Source organism: Corvus brachyrhynchos, unplaced genomic scaffold (genome assembly GCF_000691975.1).
Source record: "Corvus brachyrhynchos isolate BGI_N302 unplaced genomic scaffold, ASM69197v1 scaffold32, whole genome shotgun sequence".
NCBI classification, from domain to species: domain Eukaryota; kingdom Metazoa; phylum Chordata; class Aves; order Passeriformes; family Corvidae; genus Corvus; species Corvus brachyrhynchos.
In genome coordinates, this window is record NW_008237919.1 from 5,186,363 (window position 1) to 5,199,900 (window position 13,538).

At 39.1% G+C, this 13,538-nt stretch overlaps 1 protein-coding gene across 2 annotated transcripts in view; it reads right to left on the reverse strand.

Moving 5' to 3' along the window:
- Positions 1-8,436, reverse strand: part of GXYLT1 (glucoside xylosyltransferase 1) — a 40,163-nt gene extending 31,727 nt beyond the window's left edge. Inside the window, exons 1-2 of one of the 2 annotated variants that reach the window (XM_008632765.2) lie at positions 7,574-8,436; positions 7,310-7,393 (exon numbers count right to left, since the gene is read on the reverse strand). In XM_008632765.2, the coding sequence (XP_008630987.2) occupies positions 7,310-7,392 (83 nt within the window). In that variant the 5' untranslated portion in view covers position 7,393; positions 7,574-8,436. Of the gene's footprint in view, positions 1-7,309; positions 7,408-7,573 lie in introns of those variants that run through there. The other variant, XM_017733138.1, reaches the window with a different exon arrangement.
- Between the last annotated feature and the right edge of the window lie 5,102 nt (positions 8,437-13,538).

A 13,538-nucleotide genomic window follows, 5' to 3' on the forward strand; every position in this document is an offset into this window, starting at 1 on the left:
GTTTATTTGCCCCAAAAGTGAAAAAAGCCGCACGCCCCCTTTTCCCGATGCATCCCTCCATCGCGGCCCTGTGCTCAGCGTGGTCTCGTCCCCGAGCCTCCCGAACATGGGTCCCTGGGAGAAGTCGAGAGACGAAATGTCCCGGTCCGCTCCACACTGGTGCGGAGCCTCACCTTGAATCCTGTGTGCATTCTTGGGAACCTCAATATAAGAAGAATATAAAGCTGTTACAGAGTGCGTGTCTTCATTAAGGGCAAAAGTGGGGCTAAAGCCTCAAAATGACACTCCTTCCACACTTTCAATGTTTCTGTTGCACTAACTTCGATTTTCCTGTGTAAATCTTCACAGCTGCCTCTGCACAAGGATGCTCTATACGTATAAATATCTAAAAGGAGGGTGCCAAGAGGATGGAGACAAACTCTTCTCGGTGGTGCCAAGCAATAAGAGGCAACAGAAGAAGCTAGTACACAGGAAGTTCCACCTGAATATAAGGAAAAACTTTTTTACTGTGCAGGTGACTGAGCACTGGAACAGATTTCCCAGAGAGGTTGTGGAGTCTCTGTCACTGGAGATATTCCAGAACCATATGGACACAATTCTGTGCAGTGTGTTCTAGGACAACCCTGCTTGAGCAGGGAGGTTTGGACCAGATGACCCACTGTGGTCCCTTTCAACCCTTACCCATTTTTTGATTTTCCCACTCATGCCCTAGGCACCTGAAATTACACAGGTGTTCATTCTTTCTCCTTGTGCTGACACAATCTGAGCATGCAAATCACTTTGGACTCCAGCCCCCTTCCCTCCTCTGGCCTTGGCACACAGGTGACTGCACAGTACCCTGGCCCGAGGAGCAGGTGGGTGCTGCTGGGCCAGGCAAGTTTGGAGAACTGAGCCTGAAGGATTTGTCTGCGGTACTAGCAAAGATAGGGCTATTTTAGCTCACCATGTCATGCTTCTGGACAACAAAATGTAGGCCTGGGAAGTGGCAGAAGAAATAACAGCTGTAGATCTCTCTAGATGGGGGGAATATTGGTTGGGTTTCAGTTGAATCCAATACAGTAGTGCATCCCCTCTCTCTAGCCCAGACCACTGAGCAATGGCCTAACAGCTTAACTAACCTATACTGTTGCCAAGGTAAGTATTTTAAAGTCATCATTCAGTGCTGCTCCCTCAGCTTCTGATGCTGATTTTTAAAAAAAAACAAACCAAGTTTGGAATAATTCTGCTTACTTCTTTGTCCTTACAGTGCATTCGGCTCACATTTTCTCTATGGACTGGAAACATCCTTTTTTAAAATAAGTGATAATAACCCCACTCAGGACCCTGCATTTCAAGAAAAATGCCAATATGATTTACAATAAAGCATAAAAAAATAGCTGTTACAGCTTTTGCAGCCTAAGGATGTATGTTATACATGAATGCCCATAAAATCTGAGCCATAGCTTACTGCTATTCTTGGCTGTGCTTAAAAGAAGGGGGAAAGCAGGATGCCAGCTGGCAACTCTGGTAGTTGGAAGAGAAGTAACGCCAAAATTGTTCATCACCTCTTCCTCAAAATAAAAGAAGAAATGAGGAGAAAAGGTGGCCCTCAGAAAATATGGGATACTCAACTCTGTTTGCAGTGGAGATACTGGGATGATTACTAAGAGGTACAAACAGGGAAATTGGGGCTGAGGGGAAAAAAAAAAAGTAGATTTCAAGAGAAGTAAGGAACTAGGGAGGATGATGAGAAATCAGGCCAAATATGGCAGGGTGATGATGGGAGAGTCATAGATTAAATGGTAGAGGATTTGTAAAAAGAACTTGGAAAGATATCACTGGCTTGCATTGCAGAAAGAACTAGCTCTGAAAGCACCACTCAAAGTCTTAGCTGGGCTTTCTGCCCCCGTGTTCTTTGTTCCTCAGTGCTTTCTGCCACACCCTGCCATTCAGCTTCCCTGATTTTGTGTTTCTGCTCAAAATCGGGTCCACTGCTCTCATCGCATACCTACCTGCTGACCTGTGCCATGAATTCCTGCACTCTCCCACTTCACAGCCCCTTACACACACTGTCAAGTCCATATAGCAGGGAATGAGTAACACAGCAATATGAGAGTCAGAGTAGAGAGATACAATGGAGTATTTACTGACAGCAAGCTTAAAAGCAGAGACCACTCAATCCCTGCTGAGGTGGGACACTTGTCTTTTATATGGAAGAGTGTTCCAGCCAGGGAAAATGAGGTCCGAAGTGTGTTATAGTGGCACCAAGAATGAATGTGGCAGATGGCCAGTAATAAAGGTCTCCTCCTTCAGAAGAAGAAACTATATTCTTAGAGGAGAAAAGAATAAATAAGGAGTGCTAAAGAGAGGTGACATAGGGAGATTTTTTTATTATTATTATCAATCATGTCATTACCCAAATACGAATTTTAAGGATTCTCTTCATTCAGTGCTGTTCAATAATATGTGAATAATTAATGAATGAGAATGTATCTGCAGTGCTCTAAGAATATAACTAAGGCAAGGGCAGAAAGAAAGCATCTTTGTTAAGCTCTCTGATGCTATTGGGGGCCAAAGCAGCTAAACTTACACAAGGCTTTTTTTCACACTGCAAAATCTGTCCATTTAATCTATCAATTGGTCTGATAAAAGATAAAATGCTTCTTACTACAAACTTGGCCTTGTGAGCAAGAAAGATAAGCAAAAGTTACTGAAATGCCACACCCGAATTGTATCACTGAGAAAAAAAAACATTATCAGACAGTATCTAATTACCCAGTTCAGTTTATAAAGTCTTTAAAGATTAATAATTATGTATCTTTATTACTAACCATGAATAGTTAATGAAAAATATGTAACATTTTAGGCTACAAGGTCTGCCAGTCTTTAATTAACTCAAAACATGAAGAGTTACAATTAGACACAAGATTCTCTCCTTTTATTAATGAGTCTAAATCTTTAAATCCTTTTCTTGACTAGAATTTAGTTATTTAGCCACGGTAACTTTTGTATCTTTAGGATTCAATTCTATTTACTATGTCCAGAAAATAGCCCAAATCCAGAAAAAAGCTATCTTCATAAACTATGGGTGTTAAATAAGTAGTTAAGACAATCAATTTTTTTGAAAGAATCAGCATCTGATACTTCTGCAAGTGTGTTCAAGGGTCATAAGAGCAGTCACTGTGAGCCAGAACAGGAAACCAACATTCTAGCAATTCATTAGATCATGAGATAAATCAGATCAACTTAAATTAAAAAAAAAAAAATAGTCCTAATCAGATGCATTTGTATCATTCCCCCTGGTTTTGTTCTTTCACAAAATTAAACCATTAAGTTGGTAAAGCAATAAGATTTTGTGCTGATAGATTTGTGTCAATGCTGCCCTGTATGTAGACCAGTAAAGGGTTTTTCAAAGGCAAAGACACTTCCTTGATGTTCACATGCCCCTTCATACAAGCTGCAGTGTCAGCACTTGGCTATGATAGATTGCAAGGTTGGGGAAGCAGGAAGAAACAGCTTTGCTGCCATGTGTTGTACATATGGTATCATCAGACTTCTTGGGGTAATGATACTTTTCTCTTGCTGCCAGATACCACTTTTTTTCCCTTCCTGTTATCTTTTAAGAAAAATACTTAGTTTGGTACAACTACTTTCCACTCTTATTGAACCTAACCCTTCAAATTTCCTCACGTATAAAAGTATTAACAAAAATTCTCAAAATCAACTTTTATTGATGACCACAATATTATTACCTTCCCCCATTCCTTTCCTATTTAGCTCTCATTGTTTAGCATTGTCGTGTGTTCAACCTACTTCAAGCAAGAGCCTAAAATATTTTACAATTATTGTTGATAACCATGATAACACCCCAGGGCAATAGAAATAGAAAAAACATCTAGGACAATACTGCACAAAATTAAGTAAACTGCACTGTAAGCAGTTCAGGAAGTGGTGTGATACTTTGCAAATTTCCTAGTTTCTTCTAATTTGAATAAATTATTTCTTCATCAATAGTATATTTCAAAATTTATTTAATAGATGCTTTGTGAACAGTTGCAAGTTAATAAACATTAGTCAAAATATTTGTATCATTCCTCTTAAGAAAATTCAACTTTCATGCCCTAAGTAAATAAATAAGCATCTATATATGTAGACTTGCACAGTATTTAGTAGTTTACTATATTAAAAAAGCAGAATGAATACTCTCTAGGAGCACAAAGAGAATTTTCTTTTAATCTTTTTTTCAATATTTGTGTGTCAAGTCCTTTCTTTTCTGTAAAGATTTCTACATATAAAGCTCCAGAATATCAGTCCAGAAGGGATTATAAATGTTGGGCTTTTGTTTCTTTGCATAATCTAAAATTTTCCAAAGACTACCTGGCATGGGTATAATAAAGAGGTGACAGGTGACAGCCAGCATGGCTTTACTAAGGGCAAATCATGCCTGACAAATTCAGTGACCTTCTGCAGTGGGCTCAGAGTGTTGGTGGATGAGGGAAGTGCACAGATGTCACATACCTGCACTTGTGCAAAACATTTGAAGCTGTCCTACGTGACGTCTTTGTCTCTAACTCAGTGGCTGATGAGAAGCTCAACATGACCTGGCAATGTGTGCTCACAGCCCAGAAAGCCAAACATGTCCTGGGCTGCATGAAGGCAGCGTGGGCAGCAGGACGAGGGACGGGATTCTGCCCCTCTACTCCACTCTCACTAGACCCCACCTGTAGTACTACATCCAGCTCTGGGGTCCCCAACATAAGAAGGACATGGACCTGTTGAGAGAGTCCAGAGGAGGGCCATGAAGATGACCAGAGGGCTAGAGGACCTCTCCTATGAAAAAAGGCTGAGAGAGCTGGGGTTGCTCAGCCTGGAGAAGAGAAGGCTCTGGGGAGACCTTACTGCAGCCTCCCAGTACCTGAAGGGGCCAACACGAGAGCTGGAGAGGGACTTCTTACAAGGGCATGTAATTGGTAAGACAAGGGGGAATGGCCTTAATCTGAAAGAAGGTAGGTTTAGGTCAGATACAAGAAAGAAAAAACTCACTATGAAGATGGGGAACACCAGAACAAGCTACCCAGAGAAGCTGTGGACGCCCCATCCCTAGAAATGTTCGAAGCCAGGTTGGATGGGGCTTTGAGCAACCTGGTTTAGTGGAAGGTGTCCCTGCCCATGGCAGGGGGGTTGGAATTAGATGACCTTTAAGGTCCTTTCCAACCCAAACCATTCTGTGATTCTATGATTTGTGTTTAAGTACTTCGGTGAAGAGTCAAAGCAAACTTACTTACTTACACAAATACATACCATATACAAAAAAATATAGAAATAAGGCAAGCAGGGCTGGGTTTTGCTTGGTTTTTTGTTTACATATAACTACACAAGTTTAAAAATCCTTATTGTGTCCTGCTGTTGTTTGCTACAGCATCAAGTGTTTTGAGTGGCAACACCCAGATCAGGGTTTTTTAATTTCTACAATATATTTTTTCCTCTAATAGGAAAAATATTTACTAGTAGTAAACATGTGCAATAGTAACTTTGCACTATGCCTTGAAAGTTCAATTTTTAAGATGAAATATATCAAATAATCTGAAAGTAGTTACCCAAGGTAACTACTTTTTACCTTTTCCATTTCACAGCAACAGTGCAGATTCCACACAGTGAATTTATACTATTTGTACTAAGTATTTTATTCTTTTCACTTTTTGAAGATCCTTAAAATGAATGCATTTGCTCAGGAAATCTTCAGACCATAAACAGAAAACCACTGCTTTTATTTTAGGGTTTCTTTTTTCACGTTTGATGTAAAAATTTTATGCCTTTTATGTATTTATTCTTTCCTATCAGAAAAAGGCTGCATGTCTTGGAAAGCAAAACTGCATCTAGCAAACAGCTAAAATGGAAAAAAAAAAATAAATTACAACTGCCAGCTGTCCTTATAAGTGGAAATACAGGTCTAGGAGAGTTGTCAGGTCCTTAAGAGCCATTCAGCAGTGCAAGCCAGATGATACACTGGAGCCAGTAGCTCCTATTTCGAATGGAAGTGACAACAGATGGTCATTCAGTAAGGAGGTGTTTTGGAAAGTGGTCTGTCAGTCAAACCAGGTAAAGTGTTGACTGACTTTGCCAATTTATTTACCTTTTTCTTTTGTTCATCTGTACCCTGGTTTTATTCCCCCTTCAAGTAGAATTTAACATGTCAACCAATGTAGAGACAATGTCAGAGATAGAGAAATCCTACTGTTTGTCTCTCTTTTTCTCTAAGGGTTGCTTAATTTTTATAAATACAAACTGAAAACCATGACTACATCAAAACAGTCAAATGTGGTAGTTGTTTAAAGCATTTAGTACTTGAATAATGAGATAAGACACTAATATTGCCCTCTTTTGCTGACCGCTTCTTTTAACACTGAATAGAACAGCCACATCACAGACAAGTGCCTAAGGCACCCAGCACCCTCACACTTGGTGACAGCCTTGGTCATGCCTGAAGCTCACAGAAGCACCTACTGTGAGCAGTCAGCCTGCCCTGCGCTGCCCAGTGCATGCCCTGGAGAGTGCAGACATTACACTGCCTTAGCTGTGGTGTCAATTGGATTGTTCTCAGACCATCCCGCTGCACAAGCGGCAGCAGAGCCAGCGAGTAGTTGGGATATCGTGCAGTGCTGAACTTTGAGCCGGAAACACCCAGAATAATTTGAAGTTCTGCTAGCTCAGGATTGTACTTACGCATAACTCAGCCTTCCTTTGCCTATCTTTAACCTGTAACTTTACAAATTTAGTTTTTACTCTTTTTTTTTTTCCAGGACAAGAAAGGGTAAAAAAAAATTGGACACTGTCCTAAACTATCTCCAGGCACCAGGCCCATATCTGCAGGGGAATGCTGTGATCTCCCATGGCTGCCAAAACATTTGTGTGGAATTTAAGAAATTTGTTTTGATCTTCAGACCCATAATTGTGTAGCAGTCTTACTGAACAGTCAATAGTGGAAAGAAATGAATAAAAGGGTGATAGGAGAGCTTTACAACTTGCTCTCCTCTTTTGAATCCCTTCTGTTCTTGCAAAATAGATGAGTAAGTAAGACTAAGTTAGACTCCTTTAATTAGTGACAATAGCCCTATTCTGGTATCTGATGCCAATTTAGTCAGTATTTCTGCTAGTACCCAATTTGGTAGTTACATCAACAGTTTCCCAACACTTGCTGCCTGCACTTGGGGATCTGTGCCCAACAATGACAGTGTGGCATTTAAAGCATTCTGTACCCAAGGAGGCATCAGTCTTCCATGCTGCCTCCTTGGAGTGGAGGTCCCATACTCATGGCCGACACTTCAGTTACCTGCTACACAAATGGGAAACTCCGACAGTCTTTACAAGAGAATCAGCTTCTTTCAAGAACGCCTTGCAGGATCCCTGCCTCATGCTGCAAAGCAACACAAACAACAAACAATTCAGACAACTGAACATGGGAACTGTAGAATTGAAGACAAATTGAGAGAACCCACATAGACCACTGTTTTATAACCTGCTTCAGTAGCAAAGAACAGTTTTTATATACAATGACATGAAGCCTTAGACAAAGCCCCCTTCTCAAGTTTCTTACCTCCTTTGTTACTTTAATTTGCAAGCACAGATGCTTTCATAGTTTCTTGCTTCAGAAGCAGTACTCCCAGGAATATCTCAACTTCCATCATAACCAAAAGCAGTAATGAATCATCTCTGCAGTAAATTAGCAGAGTCCTCTTGGCACTTTGCGATCAAATTCCCACTGTCTGCTGTTTATCTCCAAATTGCCCACTTGTATTTCTTGCACTTTCTCCTAGACAGTACAAATACATTCAGAGAGAGGTTCTGAACAATTTAATAATTTTATTTACCATTTTATCATAAGACACCCTAAGCATCACCACTGCCAATCAAGATTGTAGTGCACTTACATTTGTTTTCACCAAAAATACTTTCTTGTCAGATTGCTCACAGGCAAGAAGTATTTATTTATTCCTGGGAAAGGCATTTCAATGTGTGTCACTATTCTAGGCATCAAAACCATCTATTTATGCTCCTCTGAAACCAACAATATGTCATCGATGTGAAATAACTATAGGGGCATAAATTTTTAAACAATTTCATTATCATTAACTGTGTAGCATTTATCATAGAAAAAAAATAGTCTTTGCACTGTGATTCCTACTGTTTCTTGCTTTCCAGATACTTCCCCCCAGCTTTCCTGCCAAGCTTTCAGAATTTTAAATTGTTCAATATAGTCTTTGAACTGAGGTCAGGAAGAGGTCAGTTGGAGGCAGTATCCCAATGGGTTACTATACACTAGGCTAAATGCAAAGTATTGCCATCTTTAATATTTAAAGGAGTGCTTAACTGGAATTGAACATAGTTTATCAGACAGAAAATTTGTAGCATCTCATGATGCAAGTTGTACTTTCTGACTGCTACACAGAGACCTTTTAAATAGATCAATATACTATGGTTTTCCTAGAGTACCTTTAGACTTTTTTTAAATGAAATTTGCATATATTAAAAAATTACAACCACACAAAATCTTTCATTCACAGAGATGTTTATTTTTGTCTTCAATGTTTGTAGGGAATACGATTTCACTACAAAAGTGTCTCAGAGAAACTCCATTCAAAGTCTAGGCTTAAGAATGAAGGGAAAATATACTTTCAGCTGTACCAGTCCTGAGCAAAGTTTAAAAAAAAAATTTTTAAAAAAAATCCTCTAGAGATAGGAAGCAGCACCAATTAAACCAGAGGGCCTCTTACTGATATCTGCTCATGCTTTCTTTTCTGCTTTGAGAATTGGTAAAGACTTAGGTAGGAAAAATTACTTTATTAGAACATGGACATAAGATTTACAGTCCCAATCTCTCACCAAATACCACCCTTTTTTTTATAGTTAGAGTCCAGGGCCTCAGTTTTACTTTCTGTTAAGTAGTCAGGACTGCTAACAGCAAGACTGTTGCCCCCATGGTGTAACATTTTCTCTTACTCAAATTGGTAAATAAATATTTATTTAATATACTTCTTTTAATAAATATTTATTTCCTATCAATATCAAGTTCCTGAAAAGTTACATTGTTCTTAGAAGTATACTACTCGTAGCAGTTATAAAACTTCTGATAACATCAGGTCTCAAAATAATTCAAGTGGCTTACAATCTGTCTTTTGTTGTTTCAGTGAAAGGATTTCAAGCCATTGGTAGCTCTCAGTACTTAATAGTTGGTTTATCCAGGACATTCAGATTCAATCTGACAAAGTAAATACTTCTAAGAGTCAGAACAGAAAAGGCACTTACTCATTTTGGGGAAGACACCTGGCAGGTAAGATTTTTATTTTCAAAATAACAAGCCCTTTTTCTAATAATAAAACCCTTAAAAAACTAGTTGGATAAACATAAACCCTATGAACAAAACCAACTTAGGTACCCCTTTCCAAGAAAGATAATACTGTCATTGATTGAGAAACTGAGAAATGTGAAAGCATCCAGAAATACTCACAAGTTTTATTCACTTCTGTGATATTCCAGTAGACCATCACAGCTGACTAGAAGAAAAAATCTCCTCCAAAGAATGGATGTTTTACAAATTGAAAGCCTCAAAAATTTCTGGACTATTTTTTGTTAGGTACTTGTATCAGCAATAAAATGTAAGATTCTAATGTGTATAACCAGGAACATCACCTTGGTTACAACTGATAACCTGTGACTTCATCCAGAGGAGCAAATCTTTTATCAAACTTCCTTGCAATTGAATCATTGCCTCAGTGATGCTCTGTGTAAGGCACTTAGTAAATTTTAAGAGCATCTGACAGTACTGTTGGTAGTTTTGATTTGTTTGTGAGGATGCTCTAACAACCCTTCAAGATAAGGTGTGGAATAATCACTGAAAACAGCCATATGAATTACTGGCCACAAAACTCTTCAGAAACCACATCCATTCTAGTCTGTGTTCTTATTACACTTGCAACAAAAAGCTATCCTTTTCTTAGCAGTCCAGGAATTAGACCCTTTAAAATTGTGTAGTGGCTAATTGTATGAGAGGAATTAATTTTGTTCCTAACTCTTTCATCAAAACTTCTGCCCTTTCAATAAATAACCTGTATCCAAGAGTGAAATGTTCATGGTATTTACTACTCAATTCATAATTAGGCCAAAGGTCACTGAACCAACAGGTATCAAGAATTATAAAGCAAGACACACCTCTAAGAAGTGTGATGTTGCCTACTTCCACTACAGTACACAGAGAAAGGAACACTAAACAGACAAAAAAAGACAAAGAAACCATTATATGGCTCTTCTAGGGATTATTCTGGAAAGACATTTTCTTTGTTCTTCCTTCCCCCCTCCTTATCCTCTGTCTTTTTGTTGGACTGGGGGTTTTTGAAGGTGTTTCACATTTTAGAAACAGAAGCTGCCTACTCAGAATTTCTGTAGGAAAGCTAAGAAAGAACTCAGTATCTGTGCATGCTCCTGAGATCTCCATCTCCAGCAGGGACTAAGAGCATTTTACTTGGCAACATTCTGCCTCCATCAGTTGGAAAGAATTTTGCTTATTTTGCGACATATGGAAGCCTCCCTGCATAGAGTAAGACCACTTGCAGAAATGCAGATAATTGGCATCCCAGAATGCCAGGTACCTCAGAGCGTTTGAATGGTACAGGATCAGTGTAACTGAGTTTGCTCAGCAAGAATCTGTTCAGGTAGTCAATTATATAGAAACAAAATTGATATTGACCTCTAAGCTCCCCATACCATTATTCTGAAAGACCATGTTGATCTTACCAAAATATAATTGAAGAACTGGGAACAGCAGTCAAATTCCTCACTTACAAAAGCAAGCATAATAAATTACTTCAAACTCACTGCATCCTCAAGATGTACTTAAGAGAAACAAAAAAAAAAGGAGAAGGAATCAGGAATTAGAACGTGTTTCCTTCAGAGGTGGGAGTAACGATAATACATAAAACCTGAAGATTTCCCTTGCCTAGATTAATTCATAGCTGAAGGCTGTTACAGTAAAAGATGATCAGTCAGATGCCAGATTTTCCTGCTCAGAGACCTGTGCCATCACGAACTGGGCTTGACACTGAAGCACTTTTATTTATTCTGTGCAAAGAAGGATCAGTTTGAAATAGATTATTCATGGATGGCAGTTATATATTAGATGCCTACAAACAGCCGATTAGATCTCTGTGTTCCCAAAGTGGGTATTCAGAAAGTAGAATTGGCCTGACCCCTCACTTGTCTTAACAGATGCAAAGTGATTTAACAACTCCATCCTTCTTTAGTGACAAATCACTGGGACTATCTTTGAACCAAACAGAATGTGCAGTTTGCAGACTCTAGTGATCTTGGTAAGAGGGTAAAGAGCCACATTTCATTAGCCTGGGTTACGCTTATTTCCTTTTTCTGCATCCTTTTGCTTCTTCACACAGAAGAGGAAAATTACATGCATGCGGGTAGCAGGTTATCAAAAAATACATTAATAGGCTCTTTTCCTCAGCTATCTTCTCAGTAACTCCATTGTAAATTAAAGGTCCATTGGTCTACAGCTACATATCTTAGAAGCTTGAGGAAGCACATTCACTTTGCTTTGACCAAGATCAATATTTATACACAGATGTGCTGGTTTTGGCTGGGATCGTTAATTTTCTTCACAGTAGCTAGCATGGGCTTGCATTTTGGATTTGTGCTGGAAACATGCTGGTACTACAGGGATAGTTCAGCTGTTGCTGAGCTGAGCTTACCCAAAGTCAACGCCTTTTCTGCTTCTCACCCCACCCCAGCAGTGAGCAGGCTGGGGGTGCACAAGGAGCTGGGAGGAGACACAGCTGGGACAGCTGACCCCAACTGACCACAGGAATATCTCAGACCATGTGGTGTCATGCTCAGCATATAGAGCTGAGGGAACAAGAAGGAAGAGTGCGATGTTTGGAGTAGTGCTGTTTTTCCGCCCCAGTCACCACTACCTGTGATGGAGCTCTGCTCTCCTGGGGATGGCTGAACAGCTGCCTGCCCAGGGGAAGTGGTGAATGTTTTGCTTTGCTTGCATGTGCAACTTTTGCTTTACCTGTTAAACTGTCTTTATCCCAACCCACGACTCTCACTCTTCAAATTCTCTCACCCACTGCACAGAGGGAGAATGTGCAAAGGGCAGTGTGGTACTTACTTGCCAGCTGGGGTTAAACCATGACAGAAAACTATGTAATTAAAGACTACACTTTTCCAGGTGGCCTAGATCCTGAAAACATAGTCCTGCTCAAATATTCCTCCCTCTGTCAAGATATGCCGTACTTTCTACAAAACAATTAACATTTTGGAACTACTTTTTAGAATATTGTTACTGAACAGTATTTTTTCTGGTGGTAATTTTCTTTTTAAACATATGGGACAAGAAGTGATTAGATAAGGTTACAATTTTGTCTTTTACAAAACCCCAAAAGGGACAGCAATCCCTTGTGATCATTCTTATTAATAATCATTAGGAGCCATGGAATATGCTTTTGCCCTTCATCTTCCATGTTTAACTTCTTAAAAGTACACCTAAAACTTCCTGTGCCCATTAAACTGTCTGCTCCTAAAATCTGCCATCAGAAGACAGAGCAAGTTCATTCTGATGACTTTTATCTGTCTCCCATAATAAAAGGAGCAAGATTAGGATTGGATACATCAGAGTGATTCAGTGGTGGTTTGTTTTTATTAATTTTCATCAACACAGTTAAACAGAGGTTGTAATCAGCTCCTGCATTACTACAACTCTACAACCTGAAACTGATTTTTTTTTTCACTGCGTTTTCTTTCACTGTTTGAATCCAATGGTACAGTTTAGGTAGGGGGAACACACCTGGACTCCTAGGCCTCATTAACAGACATCACAATCTTTTGGCACAATGTCTTAGGAAGGTCATGTAAACATCACTTGCTATTGGATAATAGCATTTTCCAGCAAGCATGCAGTTTTCCATTGCTGTTGTACCATTTACTCTATTCTAGGCAGGAAGTTATAATAATTTCTATAGAGTACTGATTTGTAATTAACTTGTGAAGTACCTTTCCAAATTTAATATAGTGGTTAAACCCCGTTAATTCTTGTTAAAACATGGGTTCTTTAGATATCAAACTAAAGTCAATATATGATTGTTGTCTTAGACAAGTCTTCTAAGTCTCTTTTAACAGTTTCTCCTCTGTTTAAAACTTTAAGAGCACAAAAGAAAATCATCCGAGCTTCTACAGTTTGAATGATTTTACTGTACAGTTTTTGCTACTTTGAAGTTACAACCTTCCAAACTGAGACTGCTCTGACATAAGTTGGGGCATAATTTCAGGTTAGGAAAACCTCTGAAAACTCAAACTGTATTTCCAGCACACCCAAATCTTACCATTGAGATAGAAGTATGCATTTGCAAAATGCCATATTTGACTGACTGGTCCACCAGCCAAAACCAGCATTAAATTTTTATCTTACCCATCTTATTCCTGAGTAGGCACAGGCTAAATTTACAAGTATAGCACTTGCTGTTGCCTTTGGAGAAATTAAATGTAAATGCCTTTCT